The sequence below is a fragment of the Lepisma saccharinum genome, chromosome 7 (assembly GCF_977018435.1).
Source record: "Lepisma saccharinum chromosome 7, izLepSacc3.1, whole genome shotgun sequence".
Lineage (NCBI taxonomy): Eukaryota > Metazoa > Arthropoda > Insecta > Zygentoma > Lepismatidae > Lepisma > Lepisma saccharinum.
The window spans coordinates 23,470,170-23,487,335 of NC_139235.1; the positions used below are offsets into that span (position 1 = coordinate 23,470,170).

Here is a 17,166-nt window from a genome sequence, read left to right on the forward strand (position 1 = left end):
AAACATTGTTATGCATATGTGGCTGCACTGGATTTGACCTTGATCCTCACGTTTTCGCACCTCGCGTCCGTTTGGCAGCCCGATCCAATATCCCGCCAAATGTAAGGTGCCGTTTCATCATATGATTTCTCAACGTAAAAGTTGAGCGTCTAGCAAAAATCCACAGACGAATTGTTGCTGTTTATGGAAACATCACGAATCGACAAAATGTGACGACGTGGTGCCGTGAATTCTCGGGAAGTAGGGCTGATACTCTAGTCGACCTTCTGTGATCTCTGTTGACCATCCTCAGAAAATTGAAGAAGAAATTCGCGCAAATTGGCGTCTGACGATAGAAGAATTGCATGACTTCATTTCGAAAGTGTCAAACCCGATTTAGAGGCTGCGACTGTGAATTTGTGCACAGAAAATTGTATGTATCTTGGCGCCCAAACTGTTAGTGGACAAACATAAAACGAAACGAATGGGCTCTGCGCATAACTTTCTCACATGCTATACAGAGGAAGAAGATGAGTTTCTGGACTTCGTTGTGATTGGAAATGAAACATTGGTTTACCACCACACGCCTGAATCCAATCAAATTGCGCCAGACGCATTAAAGATTTAAAAAAAAAATCAAAACATGAATTTTAGCCAAAAAAAAGTATCATGGATTCAGTTTTCTGGGACAGACACAGAACCTGGTAGACTTCATGACCCTTGGCACAACATTTAATACTGCTGCATATGCTCAGAACGTGGAATGTTGTCGCATTTGTCGGCTTCATGGCAATGCTTGGGCCCACACCACGAATGTCACCATTGCACTTCTGGAAAGATTCGAGTGGGATATGTTGGACAAGTCCACTGTATAGTCTGGACCTCGCCCCAAGCAACTTCCACTTGTTTCTTCAGTCAAGAGAAACACTTCGGTAAAATAATGTTCGATGAAGATATATTATATTTCAACTTAAACAACATCATGTACAAAAATGGAAAAGCAAGAATGTAACTTAATATAAAGGGTTACCGTAAAAGAAATATACATTTTCAACATTTTATAAAACCTAAAGTGTTATTGAAATAGTCAAAATATTTACATGGTTGTTTAGTATATCTTGAAGTTTGTACTACTAACTTACAGATAGATATCCTGTTTGTCACACGACATATCAATATGACAATCCAATTTGTTCCAAACATTCTGAAACATGTCCTTGTCAACACTGGCAGTGGCTGTTGTGGTGGGCTGTCTGAGATCATTTACACTTGCAGCCATAGGCGCCGACTCCATGGAGTTCGGGGGGGCTCGAGCCCCCCCCCCCCCAATGTTAATGATGGGGCGTAGAGACCCTCAAATAATTTTGCTTAAGAGGATCTAATGTATTATTTTGCTTGTCGTGTAAAGTTTACTCTCAATTGTGCAACATGAACTTAACTTTAAATACACATTTGAAATGTTCTAGACCATCAAATTTGGGGGGCTGAGACCGCTAAACCATCAACTTTGGGGGGGGGGGCTATGAATGGAGACAGCAAAAAACACATGACTTATTACTATATACTAAGTATATAATTATGAGTATTGTTAAAATTTTTACTAAAAAGAGTTTCAAAATAACGAGGTGACATGACAATTATACCAGTATGTTTGTTGTTTAGTGAATTCTGAACAATTTTTGTTTAGTGAATTCTGAACAATTTGAGGTCGTAAACACGACTTTCAGGCAATATTGATATTTACGATATTTAGTTATCCTCGAAATCTCTTCCTCTAGTCCAAAGAATAAGGGGAAAATAATTCTAAAGTCTTTGAGTTTATTTTACACTGGCTTGCAGTAAAGTACGCAAGGAAAGCTTATGAAAAGTGTATTGCGAAAGCGGGAACGGCTATGATCAAATACATTATTGCTAAAGCACTGCGTGCTATGTGTTTATTTATTATTGCAAAATTAAATTTAAAAAGTAAAATATTGTAGCAAGAACAAAAAAGTAAAACTATTTACCTGCGATTTGTGTTAGCATTTATGTAATAAAACTGTTAAATATTGTAAATATTCACTATTTATGAGTACGTCAACACTAAGGTTGTTTGCACCCGTCACATGTCCTTTCTTTACAAGTCTGTTACGGACATTAAAACACACCCATGCCCTCGCCGGGACTCGAATCCTAGACTTCCGGATCAAAGCGAGTTGGGCCGACCACCCAACATGCTCGGATACCGAGGCTGGCATAAAACTGTTATGTTGGCCTCTAAATATAAATACATAGCCTACTTTTAAATAAAAATGTTAATTGTTATCTAAAAAACAGACACGTTTTTCATGTTACATTTCATTTGCATGAGGAATATAATAGCTGCTTAAAAACTGCTATACGAAGACGTAATTTTTATTTTTAAAAAAGGGAGGGAGTGAGTCATTCATTCATTTATTTCAGTGATCAGAGGCCCCCCAATAATTTTGACAAGTCAGCGCCCCTGCTTGCAGCAAGTGGAGAAACAAAAACTCTTTGATATAAGGAAAAATCACAAGGTGTTATGACAGTATCAGAGTTTGTTTTCACTAATTCTAAATTGTATTTTCTACCAGAGTAGGATCCATTTTGTTCAGCTGATGCTACATGCATTTACATGATGCTGATATCATGAACAACTGCAGTCATAAACTCTGTACCGTACTATTATGTGTCTATCTGTTTAATGGTTTTGGTTCTATATAACATTGATAGTGACATTTCTTTTGTAGTAACCTTGTATCTTTTCCACGCTAAATGAAAGCTAAACTTACTTTTCCTTGTAGGTTTTTGTGTTAAGATGAAGAAAAGCAGTGGGGAAAAAGTCTTCATCAATATTTGTCAGACATCTGAAGTACCTACTCCAGATGATGTTAGTGAAGAGGAGGTAGCAGAGATGTTGACCTCTGATGATTCTAACATATACAAGATACCAATGAGCTTGCAAGAGCCTAGAGAGGACTTGGACAAATGTAAGTCTCATTCTTCACAGAGAAACTTAACATATTTGTAACCCTTTCTGGATGGGACTTAGGATATCAAGTTTTTCCCAGGAGACAGTTTTTTTTTTTTGCTGTTTTTTTAAATCATAAAAAAATATGTTGTTAAGTGTGTTATTATTTAACTTTTTTTCTAATATCTAGAACACTTTCTCTTTCCATAGATATGTACTATGTTACATTTTATGTAAGTTTTCTCACATTTATGAATTTTTTTACTGTAACAATTTTTTGAAAGTAAAAAAAATATAACATTGCATAAAAGTTACTGAAAATATATTTTCGATTGGCAATATAAAATTAATTCATGAAAATAACGTAAAAACTTTCTATTAGGATCAAAATCATCACTATCTGCTAAATCTGAAGCAGAATCATCGTAAGAATTTTCCACAGTATGGATATAAATTATTAAATGTTATTGTCAAGTGTATAAACAAAAGTGCAACTTAATTTGACATGAGAACATATAAAATTCAGCAATGAAGAAAACGTGACATCTAGTGGTTGAAATTTGAAAGAGGTGGGTACACAAGACACACAATGTGATTACAGCCCGTCGTTCATTCACAATGGAATTTTATAGTGAAGACAGGCTATGCCTGTTGCTCAACTTATTGGACAGTAATTGTATGATGGATGGGCTATGCCTGTCACTCGTCCGATAAAGGGTTAAAATTATTTTTTTGTCGAGTAAGTGCCCATTGGGGAAATAATTTTAATTGTAGTTACTTGAAATGAAAAATCAGATTAAGTAGATGCTTTCTTTGAGCAGAGGCTTCACTGTCCTTTGGTGTTGTTTTAACTTATGAGTAGAATTGCAAAAACTGTAGTACATATTGCCTGCTAAATGAAGACGATTTTCCGATTTTCTTGGAAATTTTAAGTGAGAAGACAATAACAGAAGTGAGAGAGATGAAGATTAGGACAGAAAAAAGTATTTTAAAATATATATATAAAAAAGAACGAAAGAAGATGTAAGAAATGAAGATTGAAGGAAGAGAGATCTGTGGCAAAAAGAAATCTGTTCACCTGAAAATGAGAAAAAAAAGGACTATTTCGAAACTTAATTAGAATAAGTATACAAGATGAGGCAGAAGTCAGGTTACGTAGGTGAATGGCTACCACGGTTGCCAGACTTAACACTCCTAGATTTTTAACTTGTGGGGACACGTAAAGGCGATTGTGTACAATTTGAAAATTTAGAGTCAGACCACCTCAATGAAAGGATCATGTGTGCCATCTGCCAAATCACTCCACCACACTAGCAGATATCTTACGCAACTGGGAGCATTGAATTGAAGCATGCATTTAAGAAAATGCTCACATTCAACATGTACCGTAACTGTACCCATTACATATCAATCATGTGTATCTTTGTATGCATGTATTTCTTTTCCTGTGTAACATGACTTTTGCCAGACCCTGTAGTTAACAGCATTAGACAATTCATAATGTCGAACTAACATTGCATGATAATTTGGAACCATTGTTACTAACATTAGTAGATTTATGTAGAATTTCCGGCTATAAATGCAGGCTCGACCAGGACTCTCTGGCATACTGCGCTATTGCTCTACCAAAGACCCAGGTTCAAGTCCTGGTTGAGCCTGCATTTTTCGCTGAAAATTCTAAATAGCACATCTGTGTGTGCCAAATATTCATGTAATTGAGAGATTTGTTTCATAATATAGATTTAACTTATATCTAAAGCACATTTTCATCTCAAACTGCAGATTTAATGTCAATTGTACTATGATTTCTTTCATGCAGCAGGAAATCCGAGCACAGTATGTGACGTGGCAATAAATCCAGAATTCCTAAAGAAGATTGAAAGTAACGAGTTTTTCAAAAATCTTCTTCTAACAGCTGTAATGGAGGCTATGGAGCATAAGTTTGAATTTCAGCTTGATCGATCAGGTAGGTTTCAAGTACAGCTTGACCAAGAAGAGAAAGCCCCCTCTGACACTGTTTTCGAATTTTCAACTATAAGTTGTTTACATGTAATCCTACCCTTGTGTTGCTAACATATGTGGTGTTCTTCAACACATTGCTATCGCCGTTATTCAGTGCCAAGTGTTTGTATCATCATGACAAGGGAAACATTTTTGACAAAAAGGCAAACAAATGACAATGCGCTTTCGTTTGCTGGAGCACTTCTCGTCATGGTCAAACTTTAAGCAACGTTACATGAAGGCCTATAGCTAGAATTGACCTGTATTCAGGGTGCAACTTCCTGGGGGGATGGGGGAATTCCCCCCACCAACAGTCTTGTCCTGAAATTTTCCCCCCACAAATTCTTCAAGAGGGGAGAGTTTTTGTTTTAACAACAAACATAAACAATTAGTTTAGATTTGAAGATACTTGACTGGAATAACATCGGGAAAAAAACACAGACAACAAAATAGCCTCATCTCTTAGAACCCAGCAATCCCCAGAACACAGAAATTAGACTGACTTGTTATTTCTTCTCCATTTCTCATCGCCTTTTGTTAGCAACCATGAATTATATAAATATATTAATAATTGTGTGTGTGTGTGTGTGTGTGTGTGTGTCTTTCCTTCCTTTCTTTCTTTCTTTCTTTCTTTCCTTCTTTCTTTCCTTCCTTCTTTCTTTCCTTCTTTCTTTCCTTCTTTCTTTCCTTCTTTCCTTCTTTCTTTATTTCCTTCTTTCTTTCTTTCTTTCTTTCTTTCCTTCCTTCCTTCCTTCCTTCCTTCCTTCCCCCCCCCCCACCAATCTGCAGTGCTGTAGTGCCAAAATTTACACATGGTATACCCTAAGTTGTGTGAAAACTTAAGTGGAGACCATGTTTCCAATAACTTTGGATTATGTTAAGTATATGGATGATATCAATTAACTTTAACAAAAAAATGTCACTCATGTTAGAATAATGACGACTAGGGAAAGGATTTTTAAATTGCAAAATTATGGTCGGGAAAGGGTAAAATAGGTTCTGAAAATGTTTTCAAAAAGGTGCTTTAAAATGCCTTTATTCAATGCTTTCTTTTTCTGTGCCTTCTTTATATAATGCGCACGGACCGCATAGAGAACTGTGGTTCTACCGAATAGGTTTAGTAGAAGTTTGTGTTTCCTCTCGCAGATTTTGCTACATTATCTTGGGAACTGTTGGAGCTGCAGTACGATTTTGTATCTCTCCTTCTTTACAAAATGAGACTATAGGATTTTATGTACAGGGTCCGGCGGAATGAATAGCCTGATTTGAGTCACGTAGTACGGCGTCGCTGTTGCGCCTCCGCAACGACGTGTGTACGCCCTGCATTGAGGAAGGACTGCCATTTGTAAGTATGGCCTTGTGGAGTTCGGAACATCGAGCATTCACCTTTGAGGCGTATTTAAAAAATAACGAGTCTCCAATCACCGTGCAGCGACTCTTTCATCGCCATTTCTAGGTGGGCCGACATCAGAACGTCCCGGATCATAGGACGATTGTACGGTGGGCGCAACGATTCAGGACTACTGCATCGTGTGCAAAAAAGAAAAGCCCGGGGTGACCAAAGACACAACGGACCCAGGAGCGAGTGGAGGAGGCTGCCAGACATGCCTTGGCGCTATGAATGTCAGATCGTTTCCTGCGGCGCATCATCCATGAAGACCTCCACTTCCACCCCTACAAAATGCAGGTCGCACAGAAGCTAACCGAACAAAATAAACATGCCTGACGAACCTTTACGTTGCTTTGCTTGGAACTTTTAGCAGCCGAGCCGCAGATGCAAAACAACATACTGATGTCGGATGAGGCTCATTTTGATCTGCTCGGTGGTGTCAATAAACAGAATTACAAATACTGGGTGCCATTTAATCCTCGTTGGCTGCATGAGCAACCCCTGCACAGTGAACTTGTGACGGTGTGATGCAGTGTGGCATGGTTTGGCATCATCGGTCCATATTTTTTTGAGGATCTTCATGGACGTGCGGTAACGGTTAATAGCGATCGCTATGTCCAAATGTTACATGACTTCCTCCTTCCAAGGGTGAACAACGACATATGGTTCCAACACGATGGGGCAATAGCCCACACGTCCCGCCGGTCCATGACTATCTTGCGGCGTCATTTTCCTCGTCGATTGATTTCCCGATTTGGGGACATCCATTGGCCATCACGGTCGCCCGATTTTCTGCCCCTGACCTCTTCTTGTGGGGCTACCTGAAAAGTCAAGTGTACGCTACACGTCCTCATACCATGGCTGAACTGAAGGCAAGGATACGTACAGCTGTGGAGGCGATCCCATTGGACATGCTGGAGCGGGTGATGCGAGCTTTCGTTCGTCGCCTGGAAGAATGCGCTGAACGTGATGGCGACTAGCTGACGGGAGTTATCTTCAAAACCAAGTAAAATGGCATATATGGTATGTAATGGCATCTATTATTCTTTGTTTTCAATGTGTGTTTCAATAAATTATTCGATTTGTTTCGACGTTCTGTTCTTTTTATATCCTACTATTCATTCTGCCGGACCCTGTACAAGGGTCGTTCCAAGGTTGACCGGGACTTTTATTTCTGCAGAGGAAATAGGTAGCAGAAGAAACACCAAACTATGTCAGTTTTTCAAAGTATTCTCCATGCGTGCCGAGGCACCGTTGCCATCGTTCTGGCAGCTCCCGAATTCCTTTGGCGTAGAAAGAACTTGGTTGTTGCCGTACCCACTGGAGGACATCGCTCCGCAGTGCTTCATCTGTCGTGAATTTCTTCCCTCCCAGATGGTCTTTAAGGGGTGCAAACAAACTGTAGGGGGGATGGGGCAGAACTTCCCAGCACATGTCAGCCAGAGTTGTTGTTGTCACATTGGCCGTGTGAGGGCGGGCATTGTCATGGAGAAGAATGACATTTCCAGACAACATCCCAGGTCTTTTCTTGCTAATGGACTTTCGTACAGCACCACTCAACAATGTGGAGTAATACTGAGCATTAATCGTGCTCTCTTTGTCCAGAAAATCCACATGGATAACGCCCTTCATGTCCCAGAAGACACTTGCCATGATCTTTCCAGCAGACGGCTGTGTTTTGCTTTTCTTGGGGGGCGGGGAACCTTTATGCCGCCACTCCATGCTGCGTCTTTTGGTCCCTGGGGTTGAATTGTGCAACCATGTTTCATCACACGTGATGATGGATTGCAACAATTCATCACCTTCTGCTCGAAACCAATTCAGAAGCTGTTCACAGACCGTCCTGCATGTCCACTTCTGATCGAATGTCAGCTGGCGGGGAACCCACAGATTTTGCGGAAGCGTAAGTGGTCGTGAATGATTGTCTCAACACTCCCGACACTGATATTCACCTCGGCAGCAATATCCCGCACTGTTACTCGCCGGTTCTCAAGAATCATTTGCTCAACACGTGCGATATTCACTGGTGTGACTGCAGTCGGGCGAATGTGTCCATGCGCTTCATTTGTCACCAGCTACTGTCCTTCGCGAAACTGCTCACACCATTTGCACACTCTTGTCCGCGACATGGTTTGTTCACCATACTGTGCTTGCAATCGTCTGAAAATCTCAGCTGGTTTCACTTTCTCCTTCACGAGAAATTTGATTACACACCGCTGATCCACAGCCACAGACACACTGCTTGCCGCCATGTTCGCTGCAACTGCTGCGCATGCGCGAAATACGTCATGCCGGGCGCTAGTTACTCGCGAAGGAATACATTACGTCGCCCGCACGTTTCATCATGATCCGGCTATTCATCGATTTTTTATGTACGAAAATCCCGGTCAACCTTGAACGACCCTTGTAGCTGCTCAAGAAGAGTGAAAATCATTTATTTTTCTGGCCAATTTTTTAACAAAACATGAAAGAAACTGAAGGAAAAAGGTGGTGAATTATCGAAGAGCAGGTAAAAAGGGGATAAATGTGCTAATCTCATGAAAAGGTGCAACCAAGTGTGTTATTTTAATTGATTTCAAGTCCTAAAATACATATCTCACCTGAGGGCCTCCCTGATGGTGCAGTGGCTGTGTTGTTGTCTTGTAATCAAGGGTTCCAGTGTTTGATACCCGGTGGAGGTACATAGTGGTTCCACTATAAACTGTAGGTCCAGTCCCAATTAGCCTTACTGTGCATAAAGCGGACTTAAAATGCCAAATCAATTCAATTCAATCAATATCTCATTTGAATGGTATGAAAACAGCTATATTTTTGGAAAGGTGCTGCACCTTAAAATCCGTTCCCTAATGATGACGATGAGACCAAAATTGGCATAAAAGAGATATAATATAGAGAAAAGAGAAAGCATTTTTAAAATAAAAAAAAATGAACCCATATTTTAATTGCATTTAAACATATTGTATGTTTAAAATTGCTTGTATGTTTTTTTGGCACATACATATGGATATATAGGAAGATTTTTTCTGGTAAACTGGTAAAATATTTGAACAGTTTGATTAAAGCAAATAAAAAATATTATGTAAATATACATTTTCTGTTTGTGATGCTGTATATATATACACACAGCGGCGGCTCGTGGTGAATCAAAGTGGAGGGGCGATAGCTCACAAATTTACTCTACTAGTAATGTGAGTTTATATGATGAATTTCGTATAACAGCCAATGTAATAAGAAATTGATATGTTCATGTTTTTCCAAATATCATATTTTACACATTTGCACATATTATAATAAATTAATAATTATTTAACAGTAATGCGAAGAAGAAATAGAATTTTAACAGATTTAGTCGTAGCATTTTTTTACTTAACGGGAAAATTCAGAAGAAGGTATATTAATTTTTCCACAACTTGATAAGCACAATGACGAATACTTACATGCATTGATCGTGAAAATTTCTAGTAAATTTACACATAAAAGTTTCCTGTCCAACATGACTAATTGATATGTGAAATAGGGCACCAAAATAAATATCTCACTGGAAAGCATCTGCGTTACCAGAAGGTCTACAGTAAAAACTTCATACTTACCAGAAATCTTCTTCATACATGCTTGTACCTGAAATTCATCCTTCTGTCCTTCAACGCGAAATTTGCGAGTGAACTCACGACCTCCCTTCTTGCACACTTGTTCTACAATCAAATTCGGCTTAGTTTTTTTTATTTTTTTCATCCAGACTTCTGGTAGAAAAACTTCGCACCAACAATTTCTCCACACTGTTCATCGCGATAAATGCACAACTACAGCACATAACTACCGAAAAAGCTTCTTTTTTGCATGGAAAACGAAGAAACAACAAGTGTCAACAGTATCGTCTTCCGATCCGGTCGTTTTATTGCTTCGGGGTTGCCAGACAATTTTGCCAAATTTTCAGGAATTTGTAGTTCTCAGGTTCCTGTAGTGGCTTTTAGTGAGTTTAGATGACGAGGTTCTAATTTATTTAACATCTGACTTGAAAAGAAATTGAACAACTTTGTCACATCATCAGGAATTTTTTCAAATGCTAATCAAAACATGTACTTAAATCTACATGATGTACTCCACATCATTGTAATCCAAATGTACTTTCCACTAAACTCAGAAAAAATACAACGCATATATACGATAATTTTGCGTGTAACAAGAATCTATAGCCGACTTCCGTGGCTAGCATACCGCATTACAAAGCCAGGGCTCCTGGGTTCGAATCCCGGCATGGGTATGTGTGTGTTCTTTGTGAGTGCCCTTCCATCAATTTCATTATATCATCACTCATCCTCATCCTCGGGATTACCGAAAAGTAGCAGAAAGTGACGGTAAATAACAAAAATCAAGCAAGAGTCTGTACTTTTTCAGCTACCGATATTTTCTTCCTAATTGGAAATTGCGTAATTTATTGCTCCACTTTTATGTCATAAGTGAATAAGATTATGGAATACAGAATGATTTTTTTCAACGGTTGGTAATTTTCTATCTTCTGTTAACTTCATTGCTTCTGGCAACTCTTCATTGTTTACCGTTCTCCGGAGAGAGGGCCAGTTTCGCCTAGGGGGTGGGTTTCAGACGACAAACCCTCCGTCCTCCCAGCCACAGATCCCGCACGCGTTATTCCCACAGTTCCCTCGCCTCTTTCTCCTCACGACCACGCCTGAGAATGCTTTACGTCTCGTAAAGTGGCAGGACTGCGCCCCGCCACATTTCTCTCGAAGTTGCGTATTCCCCCGCACGGTGGTGTGCAAACTTCGCAATTGTCGCGGAAGAATGAACACAGAACCGACTAACCAACGATCTACAAGCAACGGAATATTTGCAATTCAGACAATGTAAAAGCTAATATATAAATGTTAATGTAATGTTTTTTTTCACTTGTGGTTACACACGGTAGTGCGGCGTCCGTATCGTCCTTATGAGCGGCCGCCGCTGTATATATATGAACCTACTATGGAAACGTTCGTTGAGTGTGTTAATGAAACTATAACTTCAGTAACTTATAGTCTTTGTAGCTGAATTTTGGCATTTTTTTTAATGATAGTTTGCAAAATACAGTAAAAACTGCACATCCCGGAAACACTATAAGAAGGAAACCTGTAAATATGGAAAAAAAAAGTCCCCAGAACGGACCGATTTTATACCCGAAAATGACCTGCAGAAACCTCCTTAACGCGGAAACGGAACACCATTTAAAGACCAACGAGATGTTTTTATTCTCAGTAAGACAGAAATTTCTTCCTTTATTTTTTTGCTTGCAAGAAAACAATGCAATACTGTAAGTGGAACACGCCTCTGTTGCCACTCACTTATCGGTAACATTGTCGATATGAAAGAATGCGCTACAATACTCATAGCTGTTACGATTCAGTTTCTTTCTTTCATCTCTTACCCTCTTTCTCCACCTTTCTTTGTCTATTTCTCCTCTGTTCTTTCGTCATCTTTCTATTTTTCTTGTTATCTGTCTATGTTTCTTCCTTTTTTTCTTCACTTTTATCTCAATCTTTCTCTTTCCCTCTATGCACATCATGCTACGATGCCAGTGGTCCCAGGTTCGAATCCTGGCATGGGCATGGATGTTTGTGAGTGTCCATTTTACTTCGCTTTTTGTGCCACTTTTAGCTAATTAGCGAACATGGGGATGAGTGATGATATGATGAAATCTCTGCTATGCTTATTGTGAATGTATCGCATTTTTATTCATGTACGTACATGCATTAGTACTCTACTTTATAAGTAATGTGAAATGTAAATCTGTCTTTCCATTATTTCCTGCTCTTTACTGTATTTAAAGTCAACCCTGCATAAGAAGGAAAACTGTTAAGATGGAACATTTTGCTCAGAACCATCATGTTCCAGGATAGACAGGTTTTACTGTATCAGCTGCCATGTTTATTTACAGTTTAATGATAATGACACTACTTACGGTTTAATGTGATTAGTATTTTGTATATTATTCTACACAAACTGTTTGCTATTTTTGCCTATAAAAATTATTGAATTTTAAATCAAGATAAATTTAAGTGTATTTACAGTTTGCATATTACATTTCCTTTCGTATGTGAGTACATCAGTACATATATTTTGTTTCTTTTCTTAGAGCCTAATAAACACCATTAAATGATTACGAGATTAATGTACTTTCACCGGAAGTGATTCTGATATCTACAAAATCCTTAATATACATTATTCTATTTTAAAGTGATTTTAAAAAAAAGTAACCTGATTTAAATCTTGATTTGAATTGATTTAAATCAATCCACATTGGTTGCTGAGCCCATAAAAGACCAAAATGCCAGGAAAGTATTGGCCGCTATTAATAAATAAATTCCAACCGATACTTTCCGATACCAATACCATTGGTATTGGCCGATACTGATAGATAGGGACATTGAATTTTCGCGATGCGCGAAATCGCGAAATGTGAAAAAAAGATGCAATTTTGAACATTCTGCACGTAACTACAATGATGAAATATGCATGAGTTTTATTCGCGAAATGAAGTGTGCTTTTCCACGAAATGAAAGCTTTTTCGTGAAATAACCGTGAAATATCTTCAAATTAAGTAGAAAACACACTCAAAAACCGGCAATCGAGGTTGTGCGTGCAAACTGTCAATTTGTAACGAAACGTTTGCCTAAAGTTTCCTACCACTTGCAGCTGAAGAACGTTTTATCTTCGATCACATCAGGAAGATGCTGCAAATTGGGATTTCCCATGCACATAATCTCAGTTCGAAAACTTCTCTCCCTGTCAAGCTGCATTCCTTTCTTCCCCCGAATATGGAATTTAGAAATGAAGTGATTTTGTGTTGATGTTTTCTTTTTGGTTGGACGGCTAAGTACTTGTGTATGTGTACAGTATATAAAAATGAAGTAGTTTATCAATTTATAGCTCTTTTGTATGTTGTTTCCTCTCATGATGAAAAAGTGTGTGCCAATTATTTTTTTCCACCACTGGTATATACCGCTGATCTAACATTTTATTTACCGCTCTCCTCAGTTTTTATTTACCATAAATTTGTCTTCCTACTGATACATTAGCATCGGTATCGGGTCAGCCCTAGTTTTTATGTGTATTCCTTACAGAAGTGGCATTCAATCTTCAAATATCTATGTGCTTTTGTCTTGCAGGATACGTCATCTTAAAGAATCGCAAGAGCCTTGGGAAGCTGCTGCCACACAGAATACAGCAACGCAATCAGCCTTTGATCCAACAGGTGGGCACAGCGCCTCCAAGGCCAGGTAGCAGCACTGAGCCAAGGAGAGAGCAGCAGCCCAGCAAACCATTGATAACCGAAATTGATTCTAGGCCAGCGCAGACAAACATTGGGGATCTCGGAGGCAAAGTTCCGGAATTTAAGATTGTGCAGAAGCCTGTTAGCGGACAGCCAGAATATCTTGTAGCAGAATTCAAAATGAAGGATGTGGTATGATTTCTTTATTGCATGGATAAGAGATATTTATGGCATAGCCCATAGGGAAAGGGGAGGGAGCAAGGCACATTGAACTCCCCTCTTTATTTCTTGAGAGGCAGATATTGTATGCAAAATTTCCATTTTCCATTTCTTTTCCACCAGTATAGGGTGAGAAACTGGACTTTGTGATTATGTAACATATATTTTTCATATTATGATGTAATTCTTAAATATTTTTAGCAAAACCACAGGAAATTTGATACATATAATATTTGAGTGGAATTCTTATACAGTATTAATCAAAATGTTGAACAACTCTTAATTGTTACAGTTCTCAAGCATCAGATGGGTGTTGATTCAAAGGGGTATCAGCTCAATCATAACTAAGAGGTTAAGGAATGTAACAAGTTACAAATACAAAGAGGCAGTTAATTCTAGCAGAGACAAAATGTAGCTCAAATTGGCTATGTAGCTTCAACTTACAACAAACTTACTATCAGATTAAAAAAATGTGGATACTAAAGTTTGAACTCCCAATTAAAAATTAAGCAATAGACCAGCATAAAAACGAGTTACATCAAAATTTAGCTTATTCAATTCTGCATTGAGCTCTGGTAACCATTTTTTTTTAGTATGAATTCGATTTTTCATTGCGAGAACCAAAAAGTGCTTGTTTTTTGGTGTTTTAGAAATTATCACTCTCTCTGAAATTCTATGAATAAAAAACTTTGTACGGTTGTGATGAAATTTAAAAACAGTGCAGGTAGAAATTTTTTAAATAAAATTCTTAATTTTTAGATTTTTTAGGTCAGCCAAAAAAGGATCTTATGAATTTTGTGACACAATTTTCTCTTAGTATTGGTTAGTCCTACAAAGATGATCTTTGTCTTGTTTTGAAGCTCTTTGCAGCTGTTTTTAAAACCCATTATCATTATCAGTTTACACTGCAAAACCAATTTTATACAGATTTTTATTCAACAGAGTAAAGTTGTGAGTTTAATGTGGCAACACTGGAGATGCTGTCGCTACTAGACTTGCAGTGACAGCCTGTAGTTCCCATGGTTCAATGGATATTGTTGTCGTGATGATAAAAAAATTGAAGGCATACTCGAAAAAAAAAATGATTCACGTAGCTTAAACGCAGAATAGAATAAGCTAAATTTTGATGTAACTAATTTTTATTGGGAGTCCAAAGCAGAGTATCCATAATTTTTAATCCACTAGTAGTTGCATTCCTCAAAGCAGTTTCCATGTGTCTGTGATAACTGTTGAAAGATGCATATCTTATGCAAACAACAAAGTATCCCTTATTTTATTGATATATAAAGGGTGGTCCAAACTTTTCAACTTTGCAAGATTATAAAAATTCATTCGGAAATGTTACAGAACTGGTTGTGGTGTCATTTTATAAGGGCAGGTTTGACTAGCATTGTGGAATAGTACCAAATTCTGCCACCACAAGCGCCAGCGGTAGTTCCAATAAAAATGGCTACTTTCACAGGTCAAGAGTGAGCTCTGTGTGTTTTGGTCTGAAGTCGCACAAGATGTCAGGCTGACTTTGTAGGACTGCCAACAAAGCTTTTCCTTGCTTGCTAAACAAGAGCGTCAGAGACACGTGAACGTCCTGGGGATTTGTTGTGTAAAAAACAGAACATCCAGTCTCAACAAAACACTGAAGCCAAGAGTAAATGGTAGGCCTACTGGGAGGATCTTTCCCACAGTGGGTGCGGAAGTTCCATTGCACAATGGTCACATACTTCGTTTCTTCAAACCAAAACACACAGCGAGCTTCCTCTTGACCTGTGAAAGCAGCTATTTTTAATGGAACTGCCGCTGGCACTTGCGGTGGCTGAATTCAGTACTATTCCACAATGCTAGTCAAACATGATGTATTTTCTTACAAAATAACATCACAACCAGCACTTTGACGTTTTCGAATAAATTTTTATACACTTACAAAGTTGTAAATTCCTTTTTTGGACCACCCTGTATGTTATTGGTGTATATTCTTTCTATTTAATACGTATTCTCAAAAATATTTTAAAAATACAAAACTTCTTGTACTTACGTTTAGGTGAGTATCTATTTTTTCCGAACGACATTTCAACGAGGAGTCATCCTGAAGTCAATACGGGGAAGTGAAATGGCATGCGCCTTTTTATCTTTTTAATTTGAAATGGTTCTTTTAGACTGAGAAAGTTTTTTATTGTTGTAGTTTTAAACAGTATGGGGGATGGTAGTTTTAATATTTTTAGCAAATTTTCCAAATTCTTCCTTCACCAAAGTCATACCGTATCCTTTTTCGTGGCTTTTGAAGAGATTTGAAGAGAGAGCCTAAAAAAAGAACCTGAGGAAGGGCACAGTAGTTTCCCAAAACATCGTTCGGAAAAAAAAAAGATACTCACCTAAATGTAAGTACAAGAAGTTTTGTATTTTTTAAATATTTTTCAGAATATGTATTAATCTGAAAAAATGAGTAATTCGCACAACTGTAAGCTAAAGTCCGCGCGTTCATTATATCCCCAGCAGTTAACAAAGGGAGTGGTGCTCTTTGTTAAAAGAAACACCCAAGCGGGCGGTTCTCTCTTGAAGAAACTGGAGTAGGAAAGCAGTTGCCAAATTGAAGGAAAGGGTAAAGAAAAAGAAAGAGAAACAAACAAATTAAAGAATATGTAAAGAGAAAATAAATACAGATAAAGATTAAAAAGGACAATATTAATAAAGATGGGAAAGAGGCATATTTTAAATCCTCATATTTGCACTGAATACCCCTAACTTTTCTACTCGAAAAATATATTATTTAGAATATACATATATAGTTAACTTACTTTCACTCATCATCATCATCGTCATCGCTGTCTCCCACGTGAATCACGAATCTCTCCTGGTTACTATCCGTGTCGTGGTTAATATATTTTCTCTCAATTTTGATGGTGTGTTGAATACAGGACAACCAAAGCTGGGCATCAATTGTCTCAGTTCCATCATGCATACACTGGCACTTAGAGTAGGAGATACATTGTTTTTCCTCACATATGATTTTAACTTGGCCCACACCAGTTCTATGGGATTAAACATGCAATGGTAGGGAGGGAGTCGCAACACTTCATGTCCACGTGAGGCTGCAAGCTCATCCACTACGTAAGTTTTAGTAATGTTTGCCGATTTAATTATTTCTAATAAAAGGGCTTTTATAGGAACAGGTTTCGGTATTGGAATGTCGTGCCTCTCCATGAAGGAAATAATATCCTGCAGTTTTGTCTTCATAGTTGGGATTTTCACTTCCAGCCTCGAGTGGTAACTTGCATTATCGCAAATTATGATACACTCCTTATCACTTGGCAAATTTAGCAGCAGATTATTGATAAACCAATTTTCAAA

At 38.1% G+C, this 17,166-nt stretch overlaps 1 protein-coding gene across 2 annotated transcripts in view; it reads left to right on the forward strand.

Moving 5' to 3' along the window:
• Nucleotides 1–17,166, forward strand: part of LOC145989771 (PIH1 domain-containing protein 1-like) — an 80,078-nt gene that overhangs the window by 56,948 nt on the left and 5,964 nt on the right. For both annotated transcript variants that reach the window (XM_083125097.1, XM_083125096.1), the window contains exons 4-6: nt 2,784–2,969; nt 4,770–4,916; nt 13,502–13,797. In XM_083125097.1, coding sequence (XP_082981223.1) covers nt 2,784–2,969; nt 4,770–4,916; nt 13,502–13,797 — 629 coding nt within the window. The remainder of the gene's footprint in view (nt 1–2,783; nt 2,970–4,769; nt 4,917–13,501; nt 13,798–17,166) is intronic.